At 36.6% G+C, this 26,248-nt stretch overlaps 1 protein-coding gene across 1 annotated transcript in view; it reads left to right on the top strand.

Moving 5' to 3' along the window:
• Positions 1-26,248, top strand: part of LOC124788576 (agrin-like) — a 293,248-nt gene that overhangs the window by 174,790 nt on the left and 92,210 nt on the right. Inside the window, exons 13-15 of the mRNA XM_047255847.1 lie at positions 4,218-4,403; positions 4,651-4,830; positions 11,483-11,660. Coding sequence (XP_047111803.1) covers positions 4,218-4,403; positions 4,651-4,830; positions 11,483-11,660 — 544 coding nt within the window. The remainder of the gene's footprint in view (positions 1-4,217; positions 4,404-4,650; positions 4,831-11,482; positions 11,661-26,248) is intronic.

The following is a 26,248-nucleotide window of genomic DNA, read 5'->3' as shown; positions in this document are numbered from 1 at the left end:
TTTCTGTGCACTGTGTTAAATGTAAATTTGAAAGAAAGCTCAGGTGCTACAGTTTCACTTCATGCCCTGTATCACTGCTGCCAATCTTTACAGTCTAGAGTGTGTGGTGTGTGCGGTGCAGAGTATATACATGAGTAGTGTATATAGTTGTTGCAACTGTATCTTGTCAGATTTGAACATGAAAGCCTTTAGCATGTGCTATCACGAAACCCTTTTTCTGTTTCCATCTGACATCTCTGTCATAGGACATCATCTGCATAAAAAGTATATTTTCAGCACTTCAGAAAGTTCTTTCACCCATACGTGCACTCCCATCACTGAAGGGCCACTCCTTCTCTCCACACATGCAGTAGGTCAGCTCACTCTAGTTGGTGTGGTGTGGTGGCTGTGCTGGCAATTGGATAACTTAACAAGCCGCCAACCAATAAGAGTTCACTAGCCAGAAATGGGCAATGTTTCCTCAATTATGATCAAGCATGTTCTTCGAGACTCAGTGTTTGAATTTAAAAGGTTGTCTATTGATATAGTACATTGGCAATACATGCAAAAAGATGAGACTGAGTTATAAGTGGAACAAGAAAAGGTGGTGGCCAGGCACCTTCATCTTGTATTGGCTCATTCCGGAATGCTTCATGTCGACTGTCTTGTTTTTCCATTACCATTGCAATCTGGCAGTAGTTGTATCAAACTGCACAGTGAAGCTAAATGTTGCAAGTTGTGTTGGCAACACCGATCATGGATTACATCACTCTCCTCTCTCACATCTCCCCTCTCCACAATGACCAAAAATATTCCCTAAACTCCACCACCACCCGTGGTGTGAACCATCTGTCCTTTGCACCATTTATAACTCATTCAGTAACATCAAATGTCAATAGGATGAAAACGGGACAAAGTCAAGTGAGAAGTCAAGTAAGAACTTAGAGTCAAGGTGAACCTTACTAGGAAGAAATTTAAAATTGGTGAATTTTTAGCTAAAGTCAAGTGAGACATTGAGCAAGAACTTAGAATCAAGGTAAACTTTATGAGGAAGAAATGTAAAATTGGGGAATTTTTAGCATTGATCTTACGGATTTTTCACAGGGGCTACTAATTTATGGTGTAGAGTCACAAACAATGTAAAATCAGAGAATGTAAAATCAAAGTTTCACTGTATACATCTTCTAATTTATTCTTTCACAATTTTTCATACTCATCAATTCCCTTTTGCTGGTAAATTCATATCCAGTCTTTGACATTACAGTGCAGTATGAAATACAACAATTATCTGAGCCATGACTGCACTGAACATGAACTGCGCTGACACATTGCAACTCTATAACACAGCTAACTGATTCTAAGTGCTTTGGCCTGACACTGGCCCGTATATAGAAACGTAATAATTCTTGTTGCCATATACATTATTTATTTTAGAAATTTTATAGTAAAAATAAGGCATACTTACTTGTATTTTTTGTCAGAAAATTATTTTTTCTGATTCCAGTATACATCCACCAGGAAAATAACTGTAGCAATATATTTTGTATCAGTTCAGATATCAAGCCAGTGTTTAAACACACCCAACCAACCAACCACACACACACACACACACACACACACACACACACCTGTGCACCTAGATCGCACTGGCTAGACATACGATGCTGGGATTGCATTTTGGCAGGTGGACTGGAATAGGATGGGGATTGTCTCATGAGGATGGGTAGAGGAAGGGAGAGGCAAGAGACAGGAAGAGGGATTGGATGTGAATAACTAGAAGCTAAGAGGGAGGCAGTATGTTTGCTGGCTTGGAATATGGGATGGAGGAGTGGTTGATGAATGGGCTCGGCATGTGATGCACAGATACCAGAGCCAGTGATTTTAGTGCATGTTGAAGTCGATCTGTAGGCAGGGATTGATAGGGGATGACAGGACAGTGGGAAGGGAAACTGTTGGATGGAGGGTTCGGGGATGGTGGGTTTACAGAGACTGAGGTCAGGAGGGTTATAAGATTGAAAGATGTGTTGCAAGGATGACTCCCATCTACATAGCTCAGAGAAGCTGATAGTGGAGGGAAGGATCCAGATGACACAAGCTATGAAGCAGCTGTTGAAATCAAGCATGTTGTGCCAGTGGCTGGTCAACTCTGTTCTCTGCCACACTTTGACAGTGGCTATTCATTCTGGTGGACAGCTGATATAAAACTGTGAAGTGGTTGCAGCAGAGTTGGTATATGACGTGGCTGCTTTCACAGGTGGCCCTGCCTTGATGGGATCAGATAACCAGTGTCAGGACTGGAGTGGGAAGTGCTGAGTGGATGGATTGTCTTGCACCTGGGTCTTCCACAGGGACATGGTCCCTGTTGCACACACCAAAAAATCACTATTTTACAGCCTGGTCACCCATGGACCATGTATCTGCAGCCATGAGAACTCCATTGTCACATATGCTGAAGGTCTCAGAAGGGTCTTAACAGACAGGCACTCTTCTACAAATCTACTCCACAAACAGTTATATTCTCTCACCCCTAATCCTCCTATGAGCCCCACAAATCAGCTACAAAGGAATGCCCCCTTGTCACCCAGTATCACCCAGGACTGGAACAACTGAACCAAATCTTTCACCAGGGCTATGATTATTATGATCATGCCTGGAAATGAGGGACATCCCATCCACGGTCCTTCCCAAACGTCCTAATGTGATATTCCAATCACCCACCCAACTTATCCACAATCCTGGCCCAGCCCCCTGCCACTCTCCAGCTCAGCACCTTGCCACAGGTATCATATCCCTGTGGAAGACCCAGGTGAAAGACCTTGAACAGGTTGCTTCCAATCAATGACACTTTCTACCCTAGTCATGTCACAGTCTAGTCTTATCCTATCATAAGCAGCTATGTCATGCATCAACTCTGTTGCAATCCGTGCACAGTTTTTTATGTCAGTATGACAACCAACCAGTTGTCCACCAGAATGAATGGCCACTGCCAAAGTGTGTGGCAAGAACAAAATTGACCAGCAAGTGCCACAACATGCAGCTGAGTGCAAAATGCTTGGCTTCAGTGGCTGTTTCACAACCAGGTCCATCTGGATCCTTCCCTCTATTACCTGCTTTTCTCTACTATACAGATGTGAGGTATGCTTGCAATACATTGTTCACTCCTGCAACCCTTCTGGCCTCAGTCCCCATACCCTCCACAGAGCAGTTTCCCATTCCTCCGTCCAGTAACCAGGCATCACATGCCGAGCCTGTACACCTACCGCACCATTCTCCCACATTCTTAATCATCAAAATGCTGCCTCCCTCTGAGCTGCTAGCTACCCATCCCCAACCACTCTTTGTGCATCCTGTGTCTTATTTCCTCTACCCACCCCACTTGATATGACCCCACACCACCCTAATCCACTTTCTGAAATGGGATCCCAGCATTGTGCATTGACTGGCATAATTTATGGTCACAAGTGTGTGTGTGTGTGTGTGTGTGTGTGTGTGTGTGTTGGTGTTGGTGTGCATGCACTTTGTATGTGTATTTGTACTCTAGCTTGACAAAGGATTGCCGGCCGCTGTGGCCAAGCGGTTCTAAGTGCGTCAGTCCGGAACCGTGCTGCTGCTGTGGTCGCAGGTTCGAATCCTGCCTCGGGCATAGGTGTGTGTGATGTCGTTAGGTTAGTTAGGTTTAAGTAGTTCTAAGTCTAGGGGACTGATGACCTCAGATGTTAAGCCCCATAGTGGTTACAGCCATTTGAACCATTTTGACAAATGATTTGTTCCAAAAACTAGCAAGTTTTCTTTTTCTTTTGAGTGTGTCTGTCAACGACTCAACACTCCTGCTGTTGATTGAGTGGTCTCCTTTACTCCTAAATTATTTATGTTAGTTATCAATTTGTTATTTGACGTATATTTTATTATATATTCTTGGTAATTGTTTGTAATTTAGCATATTTATTTCATAATGGTTTCATTATCATCTCTGTGTAGTCAAATTTCAGATTTATGGGTATATGTGTTTGTTTCATCTGAAAACAAATGTGTTGCTGTACAACCAGGAGTGCAGATGCACTGTCTGGTAGAAGTTGCCAATGAAACCCCAATTTAGCAGTTAAATACATTTGTGAAGAATACTTTTGATTAATCAGTTTGTAACAGTAATGATTTATTGCAAATAAGAACGTATTGGTATTCTATGAGTAACTGCAATCTAAGATAAAATGTATAAGAAATGTAATTTTCCTTTTCAGAAGTGCTTGTTCCTGGAACAGAACGTCCAATAAGAAGATCAACTACTTATCAGTACACAGAGGCTCTTGATGTTAACCTTCCCATCTTTAAGTTTACAAGGCATCTGTTGGTCCCAGTAGCACCAGATGACAGATACTTTTATCATTCTGGCAGTTTGCATCAAGAAGGATCTGATAATAACAGTGGTAAGATATAGAGAACATTTTATGTCTTGGTAGGATTGTTATTTTAATTCTGTATATGACAGTTAAAATTTTATGATTTTAATGTGGTAAATTCTTGTAAATTAAAAGATATTCTGTAGCTTAAAAATTCAATAATTGACAGTGTTATCTTTCTAACAAAAATATGAAAGTTAAGCATGCAGATATGTATACAATACTTGCAGGAAATATTTACAAAAGTGATTTAATTTGGTTTTAACTTTTGCAGATATTTCATTTGAAGCTGTACTTCAACCTACACCTGCAACTGTTCAGTTAGTTATTGCTGCAATTGGAGAAAGATGTGGTACTAATTCATCTTGCACCATTCCTAAGAGCCACTGTATTTCTGGCCAGTGCATGTGCAGTGATGGCTATTTCGAAGCACCAGACAGGCAAGGCTGCATTGGTAAATTAATTTCAGTTGTAATCACAAGTCTGTGATTTGTTAAGTACCATTACTAATGGGAAAAATACTTGCACTTCAGCTGTTATTAAAATTGTTATTAAGTTTAGTCTTAGCTCATACTAGCAACTTTTTGTTAGTTACTCACTGGTTGTAATCGGTCCACCACAACAATGGATTGCATGTAACAGTAAACCTGTATCCAGTATGGGATGAACTCTCATGTACTCTTCAGTGGGTATTGTAAGATATGGGGATAGAGTGAAGAAAAAATAATAACAAAAGAATGTCAACATATTAAAATATTTAATCAACTTTCAGATCTAAGAAAATTTGTAGGGGTTGAAAAATCAGCCAACCAGTTGCAAAACAAAGATTTATTAGCACTTTACCTAGGTTTTCATACTTCTAAAAATATCTTCTGCAGAAAGAGTGGTCCTTGTTACATCACATGATGGAACATTAGATTAGATGAAGCCGAGAGGCTCTTGTCATATATAACATTGACAAAATAAGAATTATCCTAAGCCATGGCTTTACATAGCAGCCAGATCACATGTATCATACTTTAGAACATGACTGTTGATCTTGTATATGTTGGTCTTGTATATGTTATTTTAGATCGTTTTCCATGGGTCATGACAAATGTAGACCTGGGTCCATTTCCTAATAGAAACTGCAACACTCAAAGAGTTAAAATACAAATAGACACTGTATACAGTTCCAGGATTCATAGACATATGGTGCACATGACTTTCCTCCATTACAGTGGCTGGTATTTGTGAGAGCAGTAAGAGCACCTTGTTACAGAATTAAAATTAAAATAGCAGGCAAGTCAAGAATGAACAACTGCTCATCACCGGTAGACAATCACTGAGGATAAAGAAGCAGTTTAGTTCCAGTCACTGAAGTGAAATAAAGTCATATCTTCTTAACTCTTCAGGCTTTCCCGGCAAGATCTTGACATGTGGAATAATCGGGTCTACTGCTGGCAGTAGACCCGATTATTCCACATATCATATCTTCTTCTTTCTTTGTTTGTCTTAATGTATTTGTCATATGACAGGTTTCAACTGGAGAGGCTCCATTCCATCCTGCTGTAAGCATTTTCCTCCATCTGTATATATGTTAATCCTCTTCTGGTGTCATCAATCTTTTCAATTCTCTTCCTACATCTTCCTTTCATTCCTTCCACATTTCCATCTATAATTCTTTGTTGCAGACAATTCCTACACCATATGTATCCCAGCCAAAATTTTTTGCTCCTTCTGGTCACTTCCACTTACCTTCTTTCTTTTCCTATTTTCTTCATTACTTCTTCATTATTAAGCCTTTCAGTCCATGTATCCTTAAGCATGCTTCTCTGCAGCCACATTTCAAAACTTTCAGGATATTTTTCTTCTTTCTTTTTAACTGCCCATGATTCCACTGCTGTATAACACTACACTCCAGACGTAACAGCTAGCAAATCATTTCCTCAGCTACATTGGAATTCTTCTAGACATTGGTGATTACTTCACCTTTTCAAGTTCTATCTTTCCCATCTATATCCTTCATATTTTTCCTGTACAGCTTCCATTCCATGTCGTTAAATTCCATTAGCATAGAAAGGATTTTACTTGTATTTTTTTCCATCTGGTAATAAGTTACATCACTTTTGTCTTCCCTATATTTATCTTCATTCCATACTCCTTGCCCTTTTTTGCAATACTCATCAACATCTCCTCTAGCTCCTCTTCTGATTGTGCCAGCACTGCTCAGTTATCCACATATTTTATAGTTTTTGTCCTTCCTCCTCCAATTTCAATGCTTCTTGCATCCCTTTTTTTTTCCTTACCTGTCAGTTCTTCTCCATATATGTTGAATAGCTTTGATAGAGTGAGCATCCATGCCTTACACCTCTTCCAATGCACATCTCTTCCATCTCCTCATTCCCTACTCTAGTTGTCACTTTTTGTTTTGTATACAGATCCTTTATGAATTTCTAGCTTTTCAGTCTGAACCCACATCTTTTAAAATTCTCAGCAGAATTCTCCAGTTAACTATATCGAAAGCATGTCCTTGTTCATTTCTATCATTCTTCCTCCAACAATCTATAGCATCTCTTCTCCCTTTACCCTTTCTAAACCCAAACTGGACTTCCCCAATATTTTTTTTTTTTTTTTCAATGTCTGTAGTATGATTCTTATTATAGGCATTGATAAAACTAATTGTCCTGTAGTCTTTGCATTATTTTGCATTTCATTTTTAGGTAAAGGTACTAGAATGGCCTTGTGTAAATCTTGAGGACAAATTCCTGTGTCATAAATTCTGTTCACTAACTCACAAGGAACCTGCCTAACCCAACATGTCAAAACCTGTCGTAAAATACGTTATGCAAGAAGAATACATGGAAAGGAACACACTGTCAAAATTATAATTGCTAAGACACACTGCAAGTATTTCTTTTTTTAAACGTTGAAAATTTATGAATTTATAGCTCAGCAGGTGGTCAAAGAAATGTACACCTCTACCGTAGCTGTAGCAGATAGCACAAGTGCAACACGACAGGTACATAGTCTTGGTTGACAGCACATTGGTAAATAGATAATAGGGCACCATGCAGTCATGATTTGTAAACTGAATTTCAGTTTCTCTGACAGTTGTTCACAGTTGTTACTCACTCAAATTTGCAGCTTATTTAATATCAATAATAATTAACAGTTTCCTTTGAGGCATTACTAATTGTTAACAATGGAGATAAAACTGAAGTAATTTTCTTTGTGTTTTCTGCATACGTTGTTGCCAGTAGCATCTGTCTTTTTGCACTTTCCAGAGTTTCACAGTAATGTCAAATCCAGTTACTGTTCTCAATCTTGAAAACAAGAAATATGAGGAATCAAAATATGAATAATACTCAATTGAAATTGCCTACTTCTCATGAAGACCTACATATCTGTTATTTATTAATTACTTTCTTGGACAGTCATTTGAATGGTTTCAGTATTTCATTAGAAATTGTGGAAATATTAGAAGAAACGGGAAATAACCCTGATGATTCCATGAACTGTTATTCCAACAATGGTTTTTGTGCTCATTAAAGCCCAAAACAAAAATACAGTACCTTCCTAGCCCAAAGAAAACATGCACATTTATAATGTTCAGTGACAAAGAAAATGCTGTAAATGTTTTGATTAAATTAAGGAAGGAGAAACACTTATATATAAGTGGTGTGCAAAGCTGGGTTTGCTTCATAAAATTTGAACATGAATTGTATAAATGAAAGGTGGATTCACACAAAGTACGAAATATGCACCAAAGTGAAACTTGCAAAAGTGTGAAAGAAAAAATATTTGAAAGATTTAGAACTGCTCTCATGAGAGTCAGTGCATTATTACCAAGGGAGATCTGAGGACCTCTGAATTGCAAGTGAGATGAACATTACTGACTTTCGTACCTCTTTGAACTGGTTAAACGGATTCAGTAAATTATATGGAGAAGGAAGTCACAAAATTTCGAAGTTTACTTCAAGTAAACATGTACAGGAAATGTCATTAATAGATAATATAGTAGGGAACTTTGTAACTGACTTGAAGATGGAGCTTCTTGCTATCTCCTAAAATGCTATGTATAAGGATAATTAGTCAGTTTTGTGCAAGGACTGCTTGTGACTCACACTTTATTGTTTCAAGTGAAAATATGCAGAGCTGCTTGTGAAGTCAATGAATGCTCTGATACATTCATATACAACAATGCCAGTGATATCAGTGAATTACTGTATCCATAGCGTTGTGTCTATCATAAGGAACCTCAAGGCAAGTAACCACCAAATTAAAAAGTGGACTTTTTAGTTGAAAAATATCTTGTACTCAACATAGCAAAATCTGGAAAAATGGATGAGAATTATTTTCACTACTACATCTGAAGCATTTTCTTACCAGTTGGAGGAAGTAATTCATTGCTTTTCTTGGATTCTTGGTCTGGATATAATGATACCTCTGTCTTTCGGAGGATGATAAAAAGACTTAATATAATACAAATTCCACTCTGAATTAATGGTGTGATTCACCGACTCAATAAAGAAATTTCTTTTTCTTTCATTTTTTAGAAAATTGTTGGACAATATAATTCCCAATAGCTCTTTGTCATTTCAGATTTATCAGTGGAACAGTACTGTGAAATTCAGTCATTCCTGTACTGTCAGTTTGCATCATCATATTTTACAAATCTGATCAAATGTGCCTGGTATGCACCACAATATGCAAAGCAACAGCAATGACATTTTCTTCCTCCATTCCTGTTGTGTCTAAATAAAACCATTAATTACTCTGAACTGTCTGAATGAATTATTTTTTTCTTTTATTAGGTGTGCTTTGTGTAACGAAAATCTTTCTCTTTGTCTTCCAATACAAACTTCACATTTTTGTGACAACTACATAGAATAAACAAGGAATGGTTTCATTGTTACCTAACTACACATTATTCAAAAATCATCATAAGGAATTGTCACAAAATATTTAATATCAACATATTAAAGTTCTGATTGATGCAAGTCATCTGTAATGTAATATCATACACTGCTTTGATTGTCTTTCCTCTATAAGTCACTTCTGACACACCTGCAACAGTTTAGCTGTCGATATGAACTGCAGGTTCAAAACATCAATGAAGTGAGAGGTTTTTGGTATGGTTGTAAGTGCTTAAAATTTGCTACATGGCACTACATCGTCTTTTCACAACTACATCTACTTATTTGCTGACTTGAGTGCGAGGCAGGAAGGACTGTACAAACCACGGTTATGAGCAGTTCTTTGTGTGGTGGTAATGAGAATAACTTTAACATTTTTTAAATACTTGCAGCACACATCAGCAGCTAAATTTTTGACAGTGCATTGCTTTTGACTTATTCTTCCTGAGGGGAAAATTTTCGGGTAGGTTTTGACATGTTGGACTGGATTATTCCCATGTCAGTCAGTCCGACTATTGAAGTTAGACCTAAGACTTTCGTTGCCTCAGATGGTATTCTGTACAGCCCAATGCTTTCTTTTCCCAGAGCTCCCAAGTTATGTTCTCTGTTTCCCTATTAGAACCTTGGTCTTCTTCATTTTGTTCCCCTTCATCTTCATAAACTAGTCTAATATGATCTTCCCATCGTTATTTAAAATTCCTTGCTTGCTTATTTTCCTTGCCTCTCTTGTTAAGGATTTTACTGTTTTCTACACTTCTTCCAATTTTCCTTATTTCCAATTCTTCTATTTGCCCATATTGTTTCCTCATCAAATCCTCTTAAGACTGATCAGTTAACTTTCTTAGTTCATTGCTCAGTTTTCTGCCTTCTCCAAAATTGTCATTTTTCCATCAATGTACCGTATGATAAACTGTTAACTATGAATGTTTGGGCATCACAGACAAAATGCCAGATCGAATGGCTAAATGGGAGGGATGAAAATTGGACTACCACTTTCTGTAGAGAGAGAGAGAGACAGAGAGAGAGAGAGAGAGAGAGAGTTGTGTAAAATATCCACTGATCTTTTCATTTATTATAGAAAAACATCTCTATCTGTTTCTCAGTTTCACTTACATTACTTATCAAAATAGTTTGTGATAAATAAGTTATTTATGGTTCATATTTGCATGTAAACACTATACCTCAGAACTTAGTTTCCAGTTTCTCTGAATGACTTTCAGTTTTTGTAATGGTTATTAATTCTAATCTGAATCTGCAGTGAGGATCAGTCTCTAAAATTAATAAACCCAGACATTATATTTTGTACACCAGTGGTAAGTTGAGTCACATTTGTGTTCAAATGCTTGGGCACCTTTGTCAGTTTTGTCAAACAATCTTTTGTGTACAATCATGATTCTTTTATGTTTCAACAAGTGTTCCTATTATGTAATGGTTTTCTTTAATTATGTCATGCATAATACATAATCCGGGGGAATAGTGGAACCACCAAAGTTACATAAATTGTTAGTAGTTACAGACAAAATTATAAACTACAGAACTTTTATGAAAAACAATTCTCTTGTGTTTCAGAAAGGGTAGACAATTATAAAATGATAGCTTTGTCTTTGTTTGCCTCACTCATATTTATTCTATGTCCTCTTCATTTCTTTTGATCTGGCAGTTGTTTAATCCACTAGCTTAAGCAGTTTAGAGTGGTTATTTGCTTATTATTTTGTATTTTGCTCCTAAGTAGATGTTTTCGAGATAACTTTACTTGTATTTCTAATTTGTTACCGCTAATATTACTGATAAACAACAAATGACAAATCTGAACTGCATAGTTACCTGGCCAATGAAAAGAGGTTATGTTTCCAAAGTCACTATTTAATCAGTTAATACAGAATATCTGTAGAACTGATATCTGACATGTGTCACAATCTGATATTAATTTCAGGATCATTAATACACATCATTTTTGTGTGCAAGTACTAACTATGAATTTGATTATATAGACTTCATGCCTGTGATAACTTGTGAACAGTAAATGAACAATGTTTATTTTATAATGAGTCCCTTTTTTATTTATTACAAAATTTCTTGTAAAACATGCCTATGCTATGATGTAACTTCCAAATAATAAAAGCTGTTATTCAAGAAATCTCATCAATCTAATGTGACTAGTTCACCTAAATACTAATATTAAAATAATTTTAATTTCCCTCAAAACAGCTTACAAAATACCATCATTTGATGGGAAGTCATATATTCAGCTGAAACGCCTGAAAGCTTACAATAAATTAAGTGTAGAACTGGAATTCAGTACATACACCAACAATGGTATCATCCTGTACAATCAACAGAAATCTGATGGAACAGGAGATTTTGTTTCTTTGGCTGTCATCAATGGGTAAGTCATAAAGTAGTTATTTTGAAGTACCGGTACAATTTAACCTTAATATGTTATCCTTGCAATCATCACTGTCTTTACCACCTGCGATGTAGGATGTGACACCTCCACTGTGTTTGGATGAGGTACCCTGCTCACCGTGTACGAACCTTCAAAAATTTGGTAAAAATTCTCTATCTTGTTATTAGTATCTGATGATTTTTTGTCATCTTTATCAAATTTGTCTTTGTTGAGAACACATTGTGGTATTTCCAAAGCAAATTCTTTAATTTTCCCTTTACAGCTTTGTTAATTCCTATAATTTCCATTACTTCAACTCATATACTATTGTTTGACACATGTATTTCACTATTGAGCTGACTATTCTTTTCTTTAGCAATGTAATCTCATTTTTATTGGATTTCTATTGAAAGCATTAGCTCATCACCTTCACGTAGCATCAGTTCTGTGCTCCTTTGCAAAGACTAGTAATATTTGCAGACTTTGTCTTTGTTTTGTTATAAGAAAGGATCTGTTGGTGGAACTTGCTGAGGTGGTAGGTTTTGAGACGGGTTGTATGACACAGAGTATAAAGGACCATTTACTTCGATGGTCATACTACCCTTCTCAAAACCTAGTATCTCGGTGTGATCTACCAATGGATCCTTTCTTATAATAAAACTGATACATATATCTTTTACCATCATAGCAGTAACTCTCAACAATGTTTCTTGTTTCCGCATTTCTAGTAATACTCGTTTTCTTATTCTTATCTCCAGTATCATCTATGATCACAAACCTCTGTAATGGTAATACTGGTACTCTCTCTCCATTTATTATTTTTCCATAAAGTCCTCCAAGAACAGTGCGTATTTTGCTGCTGGTATCAATGGCTGCTACTGTTCAGTAACATTAATTTTAACACTTGCAACAAACTGATGATTCCCTTTACTCTCATTCCTTATTCCTTTCCTCTTATGTGTGTTTTCTTGGTCACAATCATTATATCGTCTATAGTCACAAAAATGTTAACCACTTTGTCTCCCATCTATTGCTTTTCTGGAAAAACCATTAGTTTATCTTTCATTCTGATTTGTGGGAACATTGTTTAATCGTAAGTAAACAGTAACTTAAACTTATATGTAATCACCAGTTTTTTATTCAGTACTCTTTCAATTTATTTATATCTGCCTGAATAGTTTCTTGGGTCCTTTGTTTACGTTTTAGTCACTACTTAAATGAGTTTATACGATTTCTGTTTTTACCATGAGTGAGAAGTGTGTGACATGCCGTAGGATCATTAGTTCCGGGGTATGGTGTGATGGGTGCTGTAGTTTCTTTCATTGGGGCAAATGTAGTGGCATGGGAAATGGGAACATAAATGAGGCTCACCAGTGGTATTGTAAGATCTGCAGTAGAGATAGGAAAATACTGGAACAGGAATTGAAAATTGCAGCTCTTCAAGCTGACCTAGACAAGGCAAGGAAGGATCTGGACAGGTTAAAGAGGGAGAAGGGTGAACAGAGGTGGGAAGTGGCAACAGGTAATAGGGGGAACCGGCAAAGGACAGCATCAGACAGCTTTGTCATAAATCTTTAAAATAGATTTGGCCTGTTGCCTCAGTCAGAATCAGATGAGCCTCATGTAACTGATGCTGTATAAACAGCACAACAAGCTTTCAAGCACATGAAACAGGTAGGGAAATTTGTAAAGAGAAAGAAAGTTCTGTTGTTAGGTACTTCCCATGGTAGAGGTGTTGGCCAACTACTGCAGGAAAATCTAGGTCCAGAGTATCAGGTCACAAACTTTTTCAAGCCTAGTGCAGATCTGGGTCAGGTAACAGAGGATGTAGGTTCTTTATGCAAGGATTTCACAAAGGAGGATGCCGTGGTTATAGTGGGTGGTCCGGGAAATAGCATTGACAGAGACTGAATATTCCACAGAGAGTAACCTGGTGAAGATAGCATCAGCAACAAAGCATACGAGTGTGGGATTTGTGTCTGTGTTGAGATGCCATGATCAGCCTCATTTGAACTCTTCCATAAGGAGGGTGAACTTGGAGTTGGAGTGGCTGCTTAGGACGGATATAGGGTCGCATATTGGTTTGATTCCTGTGGATGCTATCGATAGGTGAGACTACACTAGGCATGGCCTTCACCTCAATAGGAAAGGGAAGGGAAAACTGTCTGGGTTGATTGCAGAAATCTTAAGGGGGGACACTGTCACAAGTGGTAAAATACCAGTGGTCACAGGTGTCTGAGGGGTGCCTTTTTTAGGATAGGGAAGGGGGAAAGAAAACGAGTTTTAAGAGAGATTGGCAGACACACTCAGTTTGAGAAAACAGATGAACAGGAGTCAGATTTTAGCATACAGCCTCCATTTAAACAATGTTTAACAGAAAGTAATCAGAAGCTGCCAGTTCATCTTTGCCAAAGCAGCTATAATCCCATTAGTATGCAGTATCAGTTATCTTTATTACGCCAGAACATTCCGGGACTCAGAAATAAAGTAGATGAACTATTCATTTGTATCGATGAAATGAATTCATCTAACCAAATTGACATAATCTGCCTCTCTGAACATCAAGTGACCACTGGTATAGATATGTTAGACATTTCAGGATTTAGGCTAGCTTCCTACTTCTGCAGAGTAGATATGGATGGAGGAGGAGTTGCCACATTTATTAAAAACTGCCATAAATTCAAGAACATTGACATTAATAAATTCTGTTTAGAGCAGCATCTAGAAGCATGTGCAACAGAAGTAACAGTAGTAACTATTTACCGAGCACTTTTAGGAAATTATAATCTATTCATAAATCATCTAGAAGCTCTTTTGGGTTATTTGACAGGAAGAAACGAAGAAATTTTGATTGCTGGTGACTTTAATACAGATTTTCTAATGCAATCTTCCAGTAAACATTCAGTGCAGTTAGTAATGTTGTCTTTCAATCTAACTCACACTGTAAACTTTCCAACTAGGATCACTAAATCCTCAAGGACAGCCATTGATAACATTTTTATAGACAAATCAAAGGAACAAAATCATATCATAAAACCTGTTAAAATGGACTATCAGATTATGACATGCAGCTCCTTGTTTTAGATGTAAATTCTAATCAGATTATCAAGACTGCTAAATCTGAGTACAGGAGAGTAGTCAATCAACCAAAAATTGAGTGTTTTAGAAAACTGCTCAAAGATATGAACTGGAAAGATGTTTATAGTGCTCATGACATAAATTAAAAATATAACACATTCATGAACAATGTCAGTACCATGTTTGAAACCTGTTTTCCTCTAAAAGTTACTCAAATTAAACAGAATTCTATAATAAAACCATGGATTACACAAGGAATAAAGATTTCCTGTAAGACAAAAAGGAAAATGTGTCTGTTGACCAAGAATAGCTCCAGTGCTGATGTTTTAGGTAAATACAAGGAATACTGTAAAATATTTAAAAAAGTAATTCAGACATCTAAACAAATGCTCTACGAGAAGAAGATAGCAATGTCAGGGAACAAAATAAAAACAGTATGGGATATAGTGAAAGAGGAGACTGGTAGAACCAGAAAGGAACAGGAGCAAATAGCACTAAGGGTAGATTGCACGTTAGTAACTGATGGGCATAGTGTGGCAAATCTATTTAACAAGTACTTTATAACTGTTACTGATAGAATGGGATTGTCAGGATCAGTAAATAATGCCCTTGAATATCTGAAACTAGCCTTTACAAATAGCTTCAGGTACATGAATATGTCACTCACTTCACCAAAATAAATAACTTCCATAATAAAATCTTTAGAAACAAAGCATTCTAGTGGTTACAATGAAATATCAACAAAGTTAACTAAGGCATGTTGTTGTGAGTTTAGTACAATTTTAAGTTACTTGTGTAACCAGTCAATTATAACTGGGACATTCCCTGACTGGCTAAAATATGCAGATGTTAAGCCTCTATTCAAGAAAGGGGATAAAGAGATACCATCAAAGTACAGACCGATTTCACTTTTGCCAGCATTCTCAAAAATTTTAGAAAAAGTAATGTACAGGCATATGCTCAACCATCTGACCACAAATAACATATTATCAAGAACACAGTTTGGATTTCTGAAGGGTTCTGATATCGAGAAGGCTATTTACACCTACATTGAAAATGTACTTAATTCATTAAATAACAAATTACAAGCAGTAGGAATTTTCTGTGATTTGTCAAAGGCATTTGATTGTGTGAACCACAACATCCTTTTAAATAAATTAGAATTCTATGGTGTCATGGGCAGTGCTGCAAAACAACAGGAAACAAATGGTGTCGGTGCAAGGGACTAGTGAATTAAGTCATCAGTCATATTCAGAATGGGAAGAAATTACATGTGGTGTCCCACAAGGATCCATCTTAGGGCCATTGCTTTTTCTTGTGTACATTAATGATCTGTCATCAGCTACACTGTCAGAAGCAGAGTTCGTTTTGTTTGCAGATGACACAAGTATTGCAATAAATAGTATGTCAAGTGTAGTTCTAGGTAGATCTGCTAATGATATTTTCATGGATATTAATAAATGGTTTAAAGCCAACTCACTGACATTAGACTTCGAAAAGACTCACTATATGTAATTCAGAACCTGTAAGAGGTTTCCACCCAGCATATGCATAAGGTACGAAGAAGAGCAGATAGAAGAGGTTGACAGTCTTTAATTCCTGGGATTACAACTTGATAATAAAATCAGTTGGGAGGAGCACACCACAGAACTGCAGAAACACCTTAACAAATCTGTATTTGCAATTCGAGTGTTAGCAGACATATGTGACATAAAAATGAAAAAGCTTGCATACTTTGCCTACTTTCATTCCATAATGTCATATGGTATAATGGACTCTTCAAGTCAAACAAAAGTTTTCAGAGTCCAAAAGTGTGTAATACGTATTATTTGTGGAGTAAATTCACGGACGTCCTGTAGAAACCTCTTCAAAGAACTGGGTATACTAACTACTGCCTATCAGTATATTTACTCCTTAATGAAATTTGTCCTAAATAATATATCTCTTTTTCCAACAAACAGCTCAGTTCATACATACAATACCAGGAACAAAAATGATCTGCACAAGGACTTAAAAGCACTTACTTTAGTTCAAAAAGGGGTCCACTACTCAGGAACACTCATCTTCAATAATTTGCCAGTAAACATAAAAAATTTAGTTACAAATAAAGATCAGTTTAAAAGGAACCTGAAAGACTTACTAGTGGCCAACTCCTTCTACTCCATTGACGAATTAGTATTGTTATTTCAGCTTAAAAAAAAAAAAAATTGAGATGTTCCACATCCACGAGGATCTCCTCAGCTCAGATCTATGGAACAAAAAACTAATCTAATCTAATTGCTATGGTTTCTTTCCCAATTATCCTTTGACTTCCATCTTACATTCTTTCAACTATTATCCTTTGTTGCTTTTTCTAACAAAGCAACCACCTGACTCGGGGCCTTGCTAATATCCTCAGTTTTCTTTCTATGATTCCCGATGGAGTGTACATTTTTATAGCAATGAATTTGTGGCAAATATGTTCTTTCAAACAATGGTCTTCAGTTGTAACATTTCAACTATTATTATTTACTGCAGGCCTACTTTTCAATTTTGAATTTGGCTTTTTCTTTACATTTCCAGCAGAAGGTTCAGTATCTATATCATTAAAATCACTGACCTCATGGTAAATACTATTTACCTTATCAAATACCTCCTTTGGATTACTTATGTCAGATTCTACTTTAACACCCAGGTTGACTGATCCCGATCATCTGGGACCAACTTACTATTTATATCAGAGACTGTCCTTATACATTCTTCAGTCTCCTCACTAACCGTAGTTTGCCGAGTATTAATGGCTACCTCAGTTTCATTGACATCAAGCATGCTTGCAGGTTTTTCCCTACACATGTTCATGAGTAAGTTCAAGAAGTTAACAATGTAAATACAATAAAATCAAACACTATAAAATCCAAGATGGAATAATCACAATATTATGTAAAGGATAGACTGCTACTTATCATATAGCGGAACACTGAGTAACACAGGTGCAGCGAAAAGAAAAAGTTATTCAAGAATGTATTCATACATGTTGAGAAAAAACAATCGTTGATCTGCCTACTGTAATTGTCCCATTGCTTACTGTTGTGAGCGTGTTCCAGTTATGGGTTTTGAAACAAAAATAATGATAACTTGTGTCACTGTTCTACCAAACATAATGTACATTTGTGAACTTTCAGTATTAGTGTTTCAGTTATTTAGATTTGTTTTCGATTTTGTAATTAGAGGAAAATATAAAAGTGCAAGCTGCAGTTGTAGAAAATGTTGAAAGTTTTTCTAACTACAAGTAACTGTAGTTAAACAACACATGTTCCCTCACTTTTGAGAATATATGCATGCTGACTGTCATACACTGCAATAGTTCTGAGATACTTATACAACAATTCTCATGACACTTTATTAATTGTACTTCTTAAAGAAAAATCTAGTGATTTTAAATTAATTATCATTTTTGTAATATCTTTCCCAAATGTCCATAAAGTTTTATTCTAGTTTGGTGGTGTTCAAACTTTTTAGCTGCAAGGCAACCTTGGCCTGAACATAAACACCTGTAGGCCCTTTCACATGTATCTGACTTGAAGTTTGGGTTAAGTAAACTTAAGTTTAAAAAAAGTAACAGCTGTTATTTCATTATTAACTACTGATATAACAAACTTAATCAACTTTCAACATTATTACATCTTAATTTTTCAACAGAATAAATGGAAAGTGTGAGCTCGCTTCTTCAGCAGGGCCAGCTCAATGTCCAAGCAACACACCAAGCTGAGAGGGGCTCCAGAAGCACAAAATTTGTATACAGGGTGTATCATAATTAGTAGTGAAAATAATCCATTTTCACACTTATTTGTTTTAGTTTTATTTGTAAAGGCCTTACTAAGTACTCAAGGAATGGTAACTAATGTATGTGAAGAGAAAGGAGGGGAAGAGTGTCAAATGATATGTCACTTTCATGGAAATGTGTTCTCACACTGCCCCTGAGCATCAGATTGGAAATAGTGACTTATGTCTCTTTCTCCACAGTCATTCATGATCTATATTTCATGCTGATGGCTCCCAGTGCTGAAAAATCTACCTCATGTGAGTTGGTTGTTGCAAAAGGCATCATAACTTGTGGAGAATTGTGACATACTTGCTGATACTCCTGCTCCATGAAACTCCAAAACGCAAGGAATGATGAGGAAATGATCTTCAATTTCAATTTGGAGTCTGAAGGAACATCAATAAATCACTCTTGTTCTTCAGTGGTAAATTTTGATGGAAGTTTTGCACTGAAAGGAGCTTTACTCCACTTGTAAATTTAACCTCCTTCTGAAAAGTAGAGGGTAGTTATGATTAAATTTTCACTACTTGAAAGATCCCCCATGAAAAATGAGTGATCTTAGGACAATAACACTTTGTGGAATCATTTGTAAAGACCTGCATAAGAGAAATAATGAATAAAACATTGAAAGAAACACATTTTAATTTCCAAATGAGAGGGTAACATTTATTAATTCATGCCTTGTTTACATTCCAGGTTACAAATGTTGCTCAGTATGACAACTATCTGCATCCATGACAGTCTGTAACTGCACTAGAGACACCATTTCACAATTGTTCGTAACATTTTTTAAACAGTGGACCATCGAATGTCCAGCTCATGCTCTGCTTGAAGATAACACATTATATCCAGCATTCGCAGCGTTGGCAACAGTAACTTCTTCAACAATTTTTGGTGCAATTTACCATTGATCTCTCCCAGGACCAGTTACCCAAGTTGCCAATTAATTCGAACTTCTTCAACCACAGTGCAGAAAGAGGACCTCTCCATATTCGTTTAATGCATCAATACTCATGAATAGCAGCAGGACAATTGTTGTTGTTTTCATATAAAAGACCCATATTGACTGTGTGCAACTGTAATGCACACTGTCACTTGTGTTTCAGCCCTGTGTTGCCATACCGTTACCAGCACCTAATGAAAGTCACAACAGTAACATTGCTGACAACATAAATTGTGCAGTGCACAGTCTGAACTCCATTCCTATAAAGTTATGTGCCCACATGTGAAATGCTTTTCTGTCCACACTGGTTCTAGCAGTGAAAGTTTAATTATAACCCCCCTGAATGTAATCACTGGTTTTGATTACATGATCCACAAACTCAGATTTCAGTCTTTTATTCAGCTGAAATTCTTTGTCTTTTAAAATCACCTGAGGAGCATGGAAAATATAATAGATTTCCAAATCATCCAGAGTTTTTTTTCCATAATAGTAGTTTCTTTCTGAAAGCTGAAATGTAGTCTGAGAGTATGCTGGTCTCACTACCTTGGAGGGATACATGTAATGAACTGAATTTTTCAAAGATATTACAAAGATATGCCAGCTTCAAACCAATGACACTGTCTATAATTTTCTTCGAACTCAAATGTTTCACCTGAACAAGGTAGGAGTAAAGTTTATTTCTGAGTTCACACCCCTGTTCAAGGCATTCCCAAGTGAAAACCAGTGGGAGTTACTTAGCTATGTCTTCCATTGATCAATCTCACAGTAATCATTATGATGTGAAATATGCCAAGTGCATAATAAATGGACACATGAATCAAGATTAAAGTAAATAAATAAATAAATAAAAATAAAAAAGCTTAAAATTTTTGTTTCTTACTCCATTCCCTTAAATGGCACAAAATGTGTATATTATACCTATAGATTTATTTATTCTTGTTTGAGAATTCATCTTTGGTATAGAAGGAGTTGTAAAGGGGATATTATTTCATTTTATTTTTAAAACTATTACTGCTGTCTGTCAGACATTTTATTTCATCTGGTAATTTATTGAAAAGTTTTACAGCAGTGTATTTTACCCCTTTCTGTGCCAAGATAAGTTAAGTAGAGGATAGCATAAGTCTTTCATTCTTCTGGTATCACAATCATGAATGTCGCTGTTGTTTTTAAACTGGTCCATGTTGTTGAGAACAAATTTTATTACTGACTAAATGTACTGTCAGGCTATTGTAACAATTCCTAACCTTTTAAACAGATGCCTACCTGATGTGCAACTATGAACCCCACACATTATTCTAACCACTTTCTTCTTAGCAGTGAATACTTTTTGTCTAAGTGTTGAGTTACGCCAAAATGTTATTTCATATGACATCAGAGAATGAAAGTATCCGAAGTATGTTAGCTTGCTAATTTCTATATCCTCAAAATTAGCAATTATTCTTATTGCAAAAGTTGCTCAATGTAGTTGCTTTAGGAGATCCAAAATATGAATTTTCCAATTAAGATTCTCATCTATACATACACCCAAAAACTTAGTATGCTCTACCCCGGCTGCTGACTTCTGTCGATGTGTTATATTTATTGAAGGAACTGTACTCCTGTACTCTTTGCAATAGGATATTGGATGTACTTCATTTTTTCAAAGTTCAGAGCAAGACCATACACAGAAAACCAACCAATAACTTTTCTGAAGACATTATTTGTATCATTTTGTATTGGAGTTTCTTTTACTGGATTGATAATTAAGCTTGTATCATCAGAAAACACTGTCACTTTAGCTTCTAGTTTCAGATAAGAAGGGAGGTCATTCACATATATCAAAAACAGCAGGGGACCCATGATCAAACCCAGTGGAACACCTAATGTAATTTCACCCCATTTAGATGAAGTGGGAAAATTCCTTAAATCATTTAAACCATATAAAGAAATGTTTTTCCTTCCTGTTCCATAGATATGACTTAAACCACTCATATGCTATTCCATTTATACCACAGTATTGTAATTTCTGTAACATTATGTCTTGGTTCACAAAAGCACTTTCAATAAGTCACAGAAAATTCCTGATAGTGGCATTTTACTATTTAAAGACTCTGTTATGTAGGCAGTGAAATTGTATACTGCAAAAAATTAGGGAAATGCACTCAGCTCCCATAGCAATGCACATTTGTTGAAAACATCTGGGCATAAATGGCCAATTGTTAATGAAGTTTACCAATTTAATCTCTGACTGAAGGACCTCATGAAGGACAAGGCTCATGATTGATTTGTAGTGCCAGTACTTCGTGACTAAAACAATGTGTCCAAATAGCATGAGGAGCCTGGTCATGAATCAGAGCTTCCAGTCCAGCATAACAGCCGGGCATACTAAGACCTCTATCTGTACACAAGGCTACACTGTTTTCTTCCATAAGACTGTAGTGTTTCAAAAAGGTCTGCTGATTTTGTTCCAGGAGTTGTTTTCCTGCAGGAAAGAAAACCTTCATGAAATTTCTTGTCATGTGTAAATCACACATAACAAATTAAATGGATGCCCATCATTGTCATTGTCTGTAGCTTCATCCAACTGAATTACAAAATCATGATTACCTTTGAGATTTTGAAACAAGTGATCATTAATGCCATTGGCCATATCAGGTATTCAGTAACTGACAGTATTGTAGGGTAAAGGCACATATGCCAGTTACTTGGCAGCTGACTCAGGTATCATGACAGATACCATGTTTAGTGCAGCTCTTAAAATAATGTCTTCATTACAGTGTGAGGTTTGCCCTTTATCATATAGATATAGTAGGCAGCTTTTTAAGATGAAAGAAGAGCCTTCAGGAGCTTATTTAATGGAAGCTTTCCTTTTTTTAACTTGTTGGAAAAGTACTCTCATGTTTTGTTTATCAAACTATCACAGTATGACTATGACTGTCATTTCATTTTATTAGGATACATGCTTTCAGAAACTAGATATTTGAAACAAATGGCACACTATGGTTATTCTTCATTTCTGAAAGTGTAAAGCTGAAATTTCAGTAGCAGTCATCATATTTCCTACATTTTCATCTGTTCATGTTTTTAGAATTGTATGGTACATTTGAAATGTCCCAAATTGTATTTGAATTTAAAAATTTTTCCATGCTACAATGCTGCCATAGGAACAACACATACTTGCCAAGCTGGTAGCCTTCACTACAATCACACATATTGTTCCTATACTCAAAAAGCAAACCTGTAAACCAATTATTTTTATGAAACCACCATGATTCCCCTACTGTAAGGCCATGACAGGCAGTTTGTAATTCCCTGTCCTAGTTCATTTTATAACTCACTTTACATGTGTTTCATATCACTTTTAAATCATTTTATCGATGTTGCCAGGTAATTTTATTGATAATTTACCTGGAATTTAAGGTCACAAAAATCGAAGCTCTGTGGTTACAGGCCATTTTTCACTCACAATGAATTCTCACTAGGAGTAACTGAATCTACTGTGCCCCCCCCCCCCCCCCCCCCCCCCACTTCATGCCTTCCAGAGAGCACCACCATTTAAAATCTTTATTTATGGCTTTACATTCTATGATAGTATTATGAAAAGGGTAGGTTGCTACTTACCCTATAGATAAGATATTGAGTTGCAGACAGACACAACAAAAAGTTATACATGTGAGCTTTTGGCCAAAAGGCCTTTCACTAACATAGGAAAACACACACACACACACACACACACACACACACACACATACACACATTCACAACTCACATGCACATAACCAGTCTCTGGCCAATAGCCTCAGTGCCTGTCTGTGCCTCAACGCCTCCTCTGTATGGCGAGTAGCAATCTAACCTTTCATAATATTGTTGTTATTCCATCCTTGATTTTCCATTGTTTGTATTTACATTCTTTTTTACTGTTATCGCTTTTACTGTGAGTGTCCTTAACATATGCTTCATCTATGTGCACTACCAAGTTTTTAGTGTTCTTAACATATTCTTCTGTTTTTTCCTCAAGTGCTTCTAATTTTTCATCCACACAATTCCACAATTTGTTAGTCTTTCTAGCAGATTCTTCTATTTCATTGAGAGCTTCTACATTTTCATGGATAAGATAACACGTTTTCTAATATTTCTACCACATTCTTCTTTTTTTCAGTTAGTCTCCTTGATATAAGGGCAATCAAAAAAAAAAGGTCTTCTCTTATTTGGAGACTTAGAGAAACTGTTCATATGATTGTTGGCCACATACTTGTGAGTGGCAGTGCCTCTGCTCTCAAATAACTATGCATGTACTTTGCTGAAATGCCCAGTCTTGGCTTGGCAGACATTAAAAACAAAACTTCTGTTGAATGCTGCCACCAAGTGTGGAGTTCATGCATAACTGGCTGGCTAGGCACCCAGCGGGTTGTGCGGCACTATGCTTTGTTAATTTTTTCAAATTGTTGCATCCTTGAGCCCCTGATTACCAGATGTACATCTAGTGGTTCTTGGCTGATGCCCCCCGGTTACAGGAGTCAAGGATAACACTTTATTAATAATTATCATACAAAGTAATATCACCAGTTACAGTTACATTCTCAGCAAGTACACCAAGTCCTTTCATCCATACATGTATTTTCTCATCATTGGACACTTGGCTGGTGGAATCATGCCCTCCAAGATCCAGTATAGACAACAAATACAAACCCATGTTGTTGTTACTACAAATGATTTAAGTTCTGTTAAAGTGGTGTAACTAAGTCGAGCCTAGTTAGTAGTGGGTTGTGTGTGCTCTCACCTTGGTGATCATTTACCAGTTTTTCAGACCACCAAAGGATCATGTAATGTACATTTACATCTACATCTGTAGTCTGCAAACCACCATGAAGTGCATGGCAGAGGGTATGTCCCATTTTTCCGGTTATCAGGGTTTCTTCCCATTCCATTCAGCACAGAAAGAATGATTGTTTGAATGCTCCTGTGTATGCAGTAATTTTTGTAATTTTATCCTCATTATCCTTATGTGAATGATACCTAGTGGGCTGTAGTATATTCCTAGAGTCGTCATTTGAAAACGGTTCTTGAAACTTTCTTTTAGTAGATGTTTTTGGGATAGTTTATGTAATGCATGAATGAGGGGCAAAAATGTTTCAAATTAGGTGGTTTTTAACTTCAAAACATCATTTTTCAACCCCTCATCAGGAGAATGCATTAAACTCATGTCTACACTAACAAATTAGTATGTGATTGTTCACATTTATCATTAGGGCTTTGAAATTTTCAGTCAACTGCAACTAAGAGACCAAGGCTTCGAGAGCTATATCAAACCTACCTTGGGACTGAAGACCAAAATAAAAACATCATAATAATTATGCATAATAGTGGTAATGATTTTTGTAGCTCTCATATTTGTGAATTAAGTTTATGACTGACTATCTGTATAAAATAATGTATGTATAAATAATAGAAGAACTTATGTACTCCCCATGCAATTTCAAGGATCTTCTTATCAAGCTGAGGTCATCTTTCTTCAGTGGTGATAATAATTGGTTGGCAGAAGCTATGATACATTCAAAAATGACCTTAATTTGTTGAGAGGAACTTGTGCCCTGTCCCATGTTACTTCCATTAATTACTAAAAGCAGCAGAAATGTGATGTCATGAGGTATCAGTTGTGGAGAAACTGTTGTCTTTATGGTGTCACTGTAGGCTCCGTCTGTGCCCACTACCTATGTAAAAGGTTCTATAGAATTACATACCTCAGCAGTCGACTTTTGATTGAACTGCATTTTGTTTAGACATTTGCCACAAGTTAAAACTGAGCACCATACTTGGAGTCTCACCAGGATCTTTGTATTTTGCAAGTGGTTTGTTACCAATTGTTGCATCCGTATGCACCTCACTGCTAAGCTCAAAGTTTGAATTGTCACTTGTTGCTCTCCACATCTTCCAGTTCCCACATAGGCTGTACCGCTATGCTGTTCAATTGGCATCTGTGAGGGAAATGATACAGTTCCATCCATGGTGCAGGGCAGAACATACACAGTTGAGTCTAATATAACAACAAAAATAGTCAATTTTTGACAATATAATGTAACTGGATGGACAAAAACATCTACTCACCAAGCGGCAGCAGAACATGCACATAAAAAATGGTTATAATTATGCAAGCTTTCAGAGCCAGAGGCTCCTTCTTCTGGCAGAATGTTTGAAGGGAAGGAAGAGGGGTGAAGGAAAAGGACAGGAGAGGTCTCGGAAAAGGGGTAGATTTTGGAAAGTCACCCGGAACAGCGGGTCAGGGGAAACTTAACGGACAGGATGAGAAGGAAATACTGACTGCTGGGGACTGCGCTGGATGAGATTTGAAAACCTGAGTACTTAAAGATGGAAGACAGGGTAATGTGCTAGACAGAGATGACTGCTTAAACATCATGCACGAGTTAATAAGAGTGAAAATCTAAGTGGATTGTACATAACAGAGGTGGGAGGAGGGCCACAAAAAATGGACAGGTAAGGTTTTAGTTTTCCACATATTTAATTTTCTTTTCAGCTCTGCTACTCCCATCAGTCACTGCTCACATACATAATTGTTACAGGTTGCTCCATGGTATGAATAAAATGACAACTAACATCAAATCATGCATTTATGAAGATATGTTGATTAGATCTTATTTGTTCCTTATCCTCTCAGGGATCACCTCCCACAGTTTGTTCCTGTTGTTCAAAATCATCCTGCAGGTTCATTCAGCAATGTATTTTCGAATTGCTCTTTTCATAACTGTTTATTTTTAAATGATTTGAAAT

The sequence above is a fragment of the Schistocerca piceifrons genome, chromosome 3, assembly GCF_021461385.2.
Source record: "Schistocerca piceifrons isolate TAMUIC-IGC-003096 chromosome 3, iqSchPice1.1, whole genome shotgun sequence".
Classification (NCBI taxonomy): Eukaryota; Metazoa; Arthropoda; class Insecta; order Orthoptera; family Acrididae; genus Schistocerca; species Schistocerca piceifrons.
This window is presented reverse-complemented; position numbering and strand designations above follow the sequence as displayed.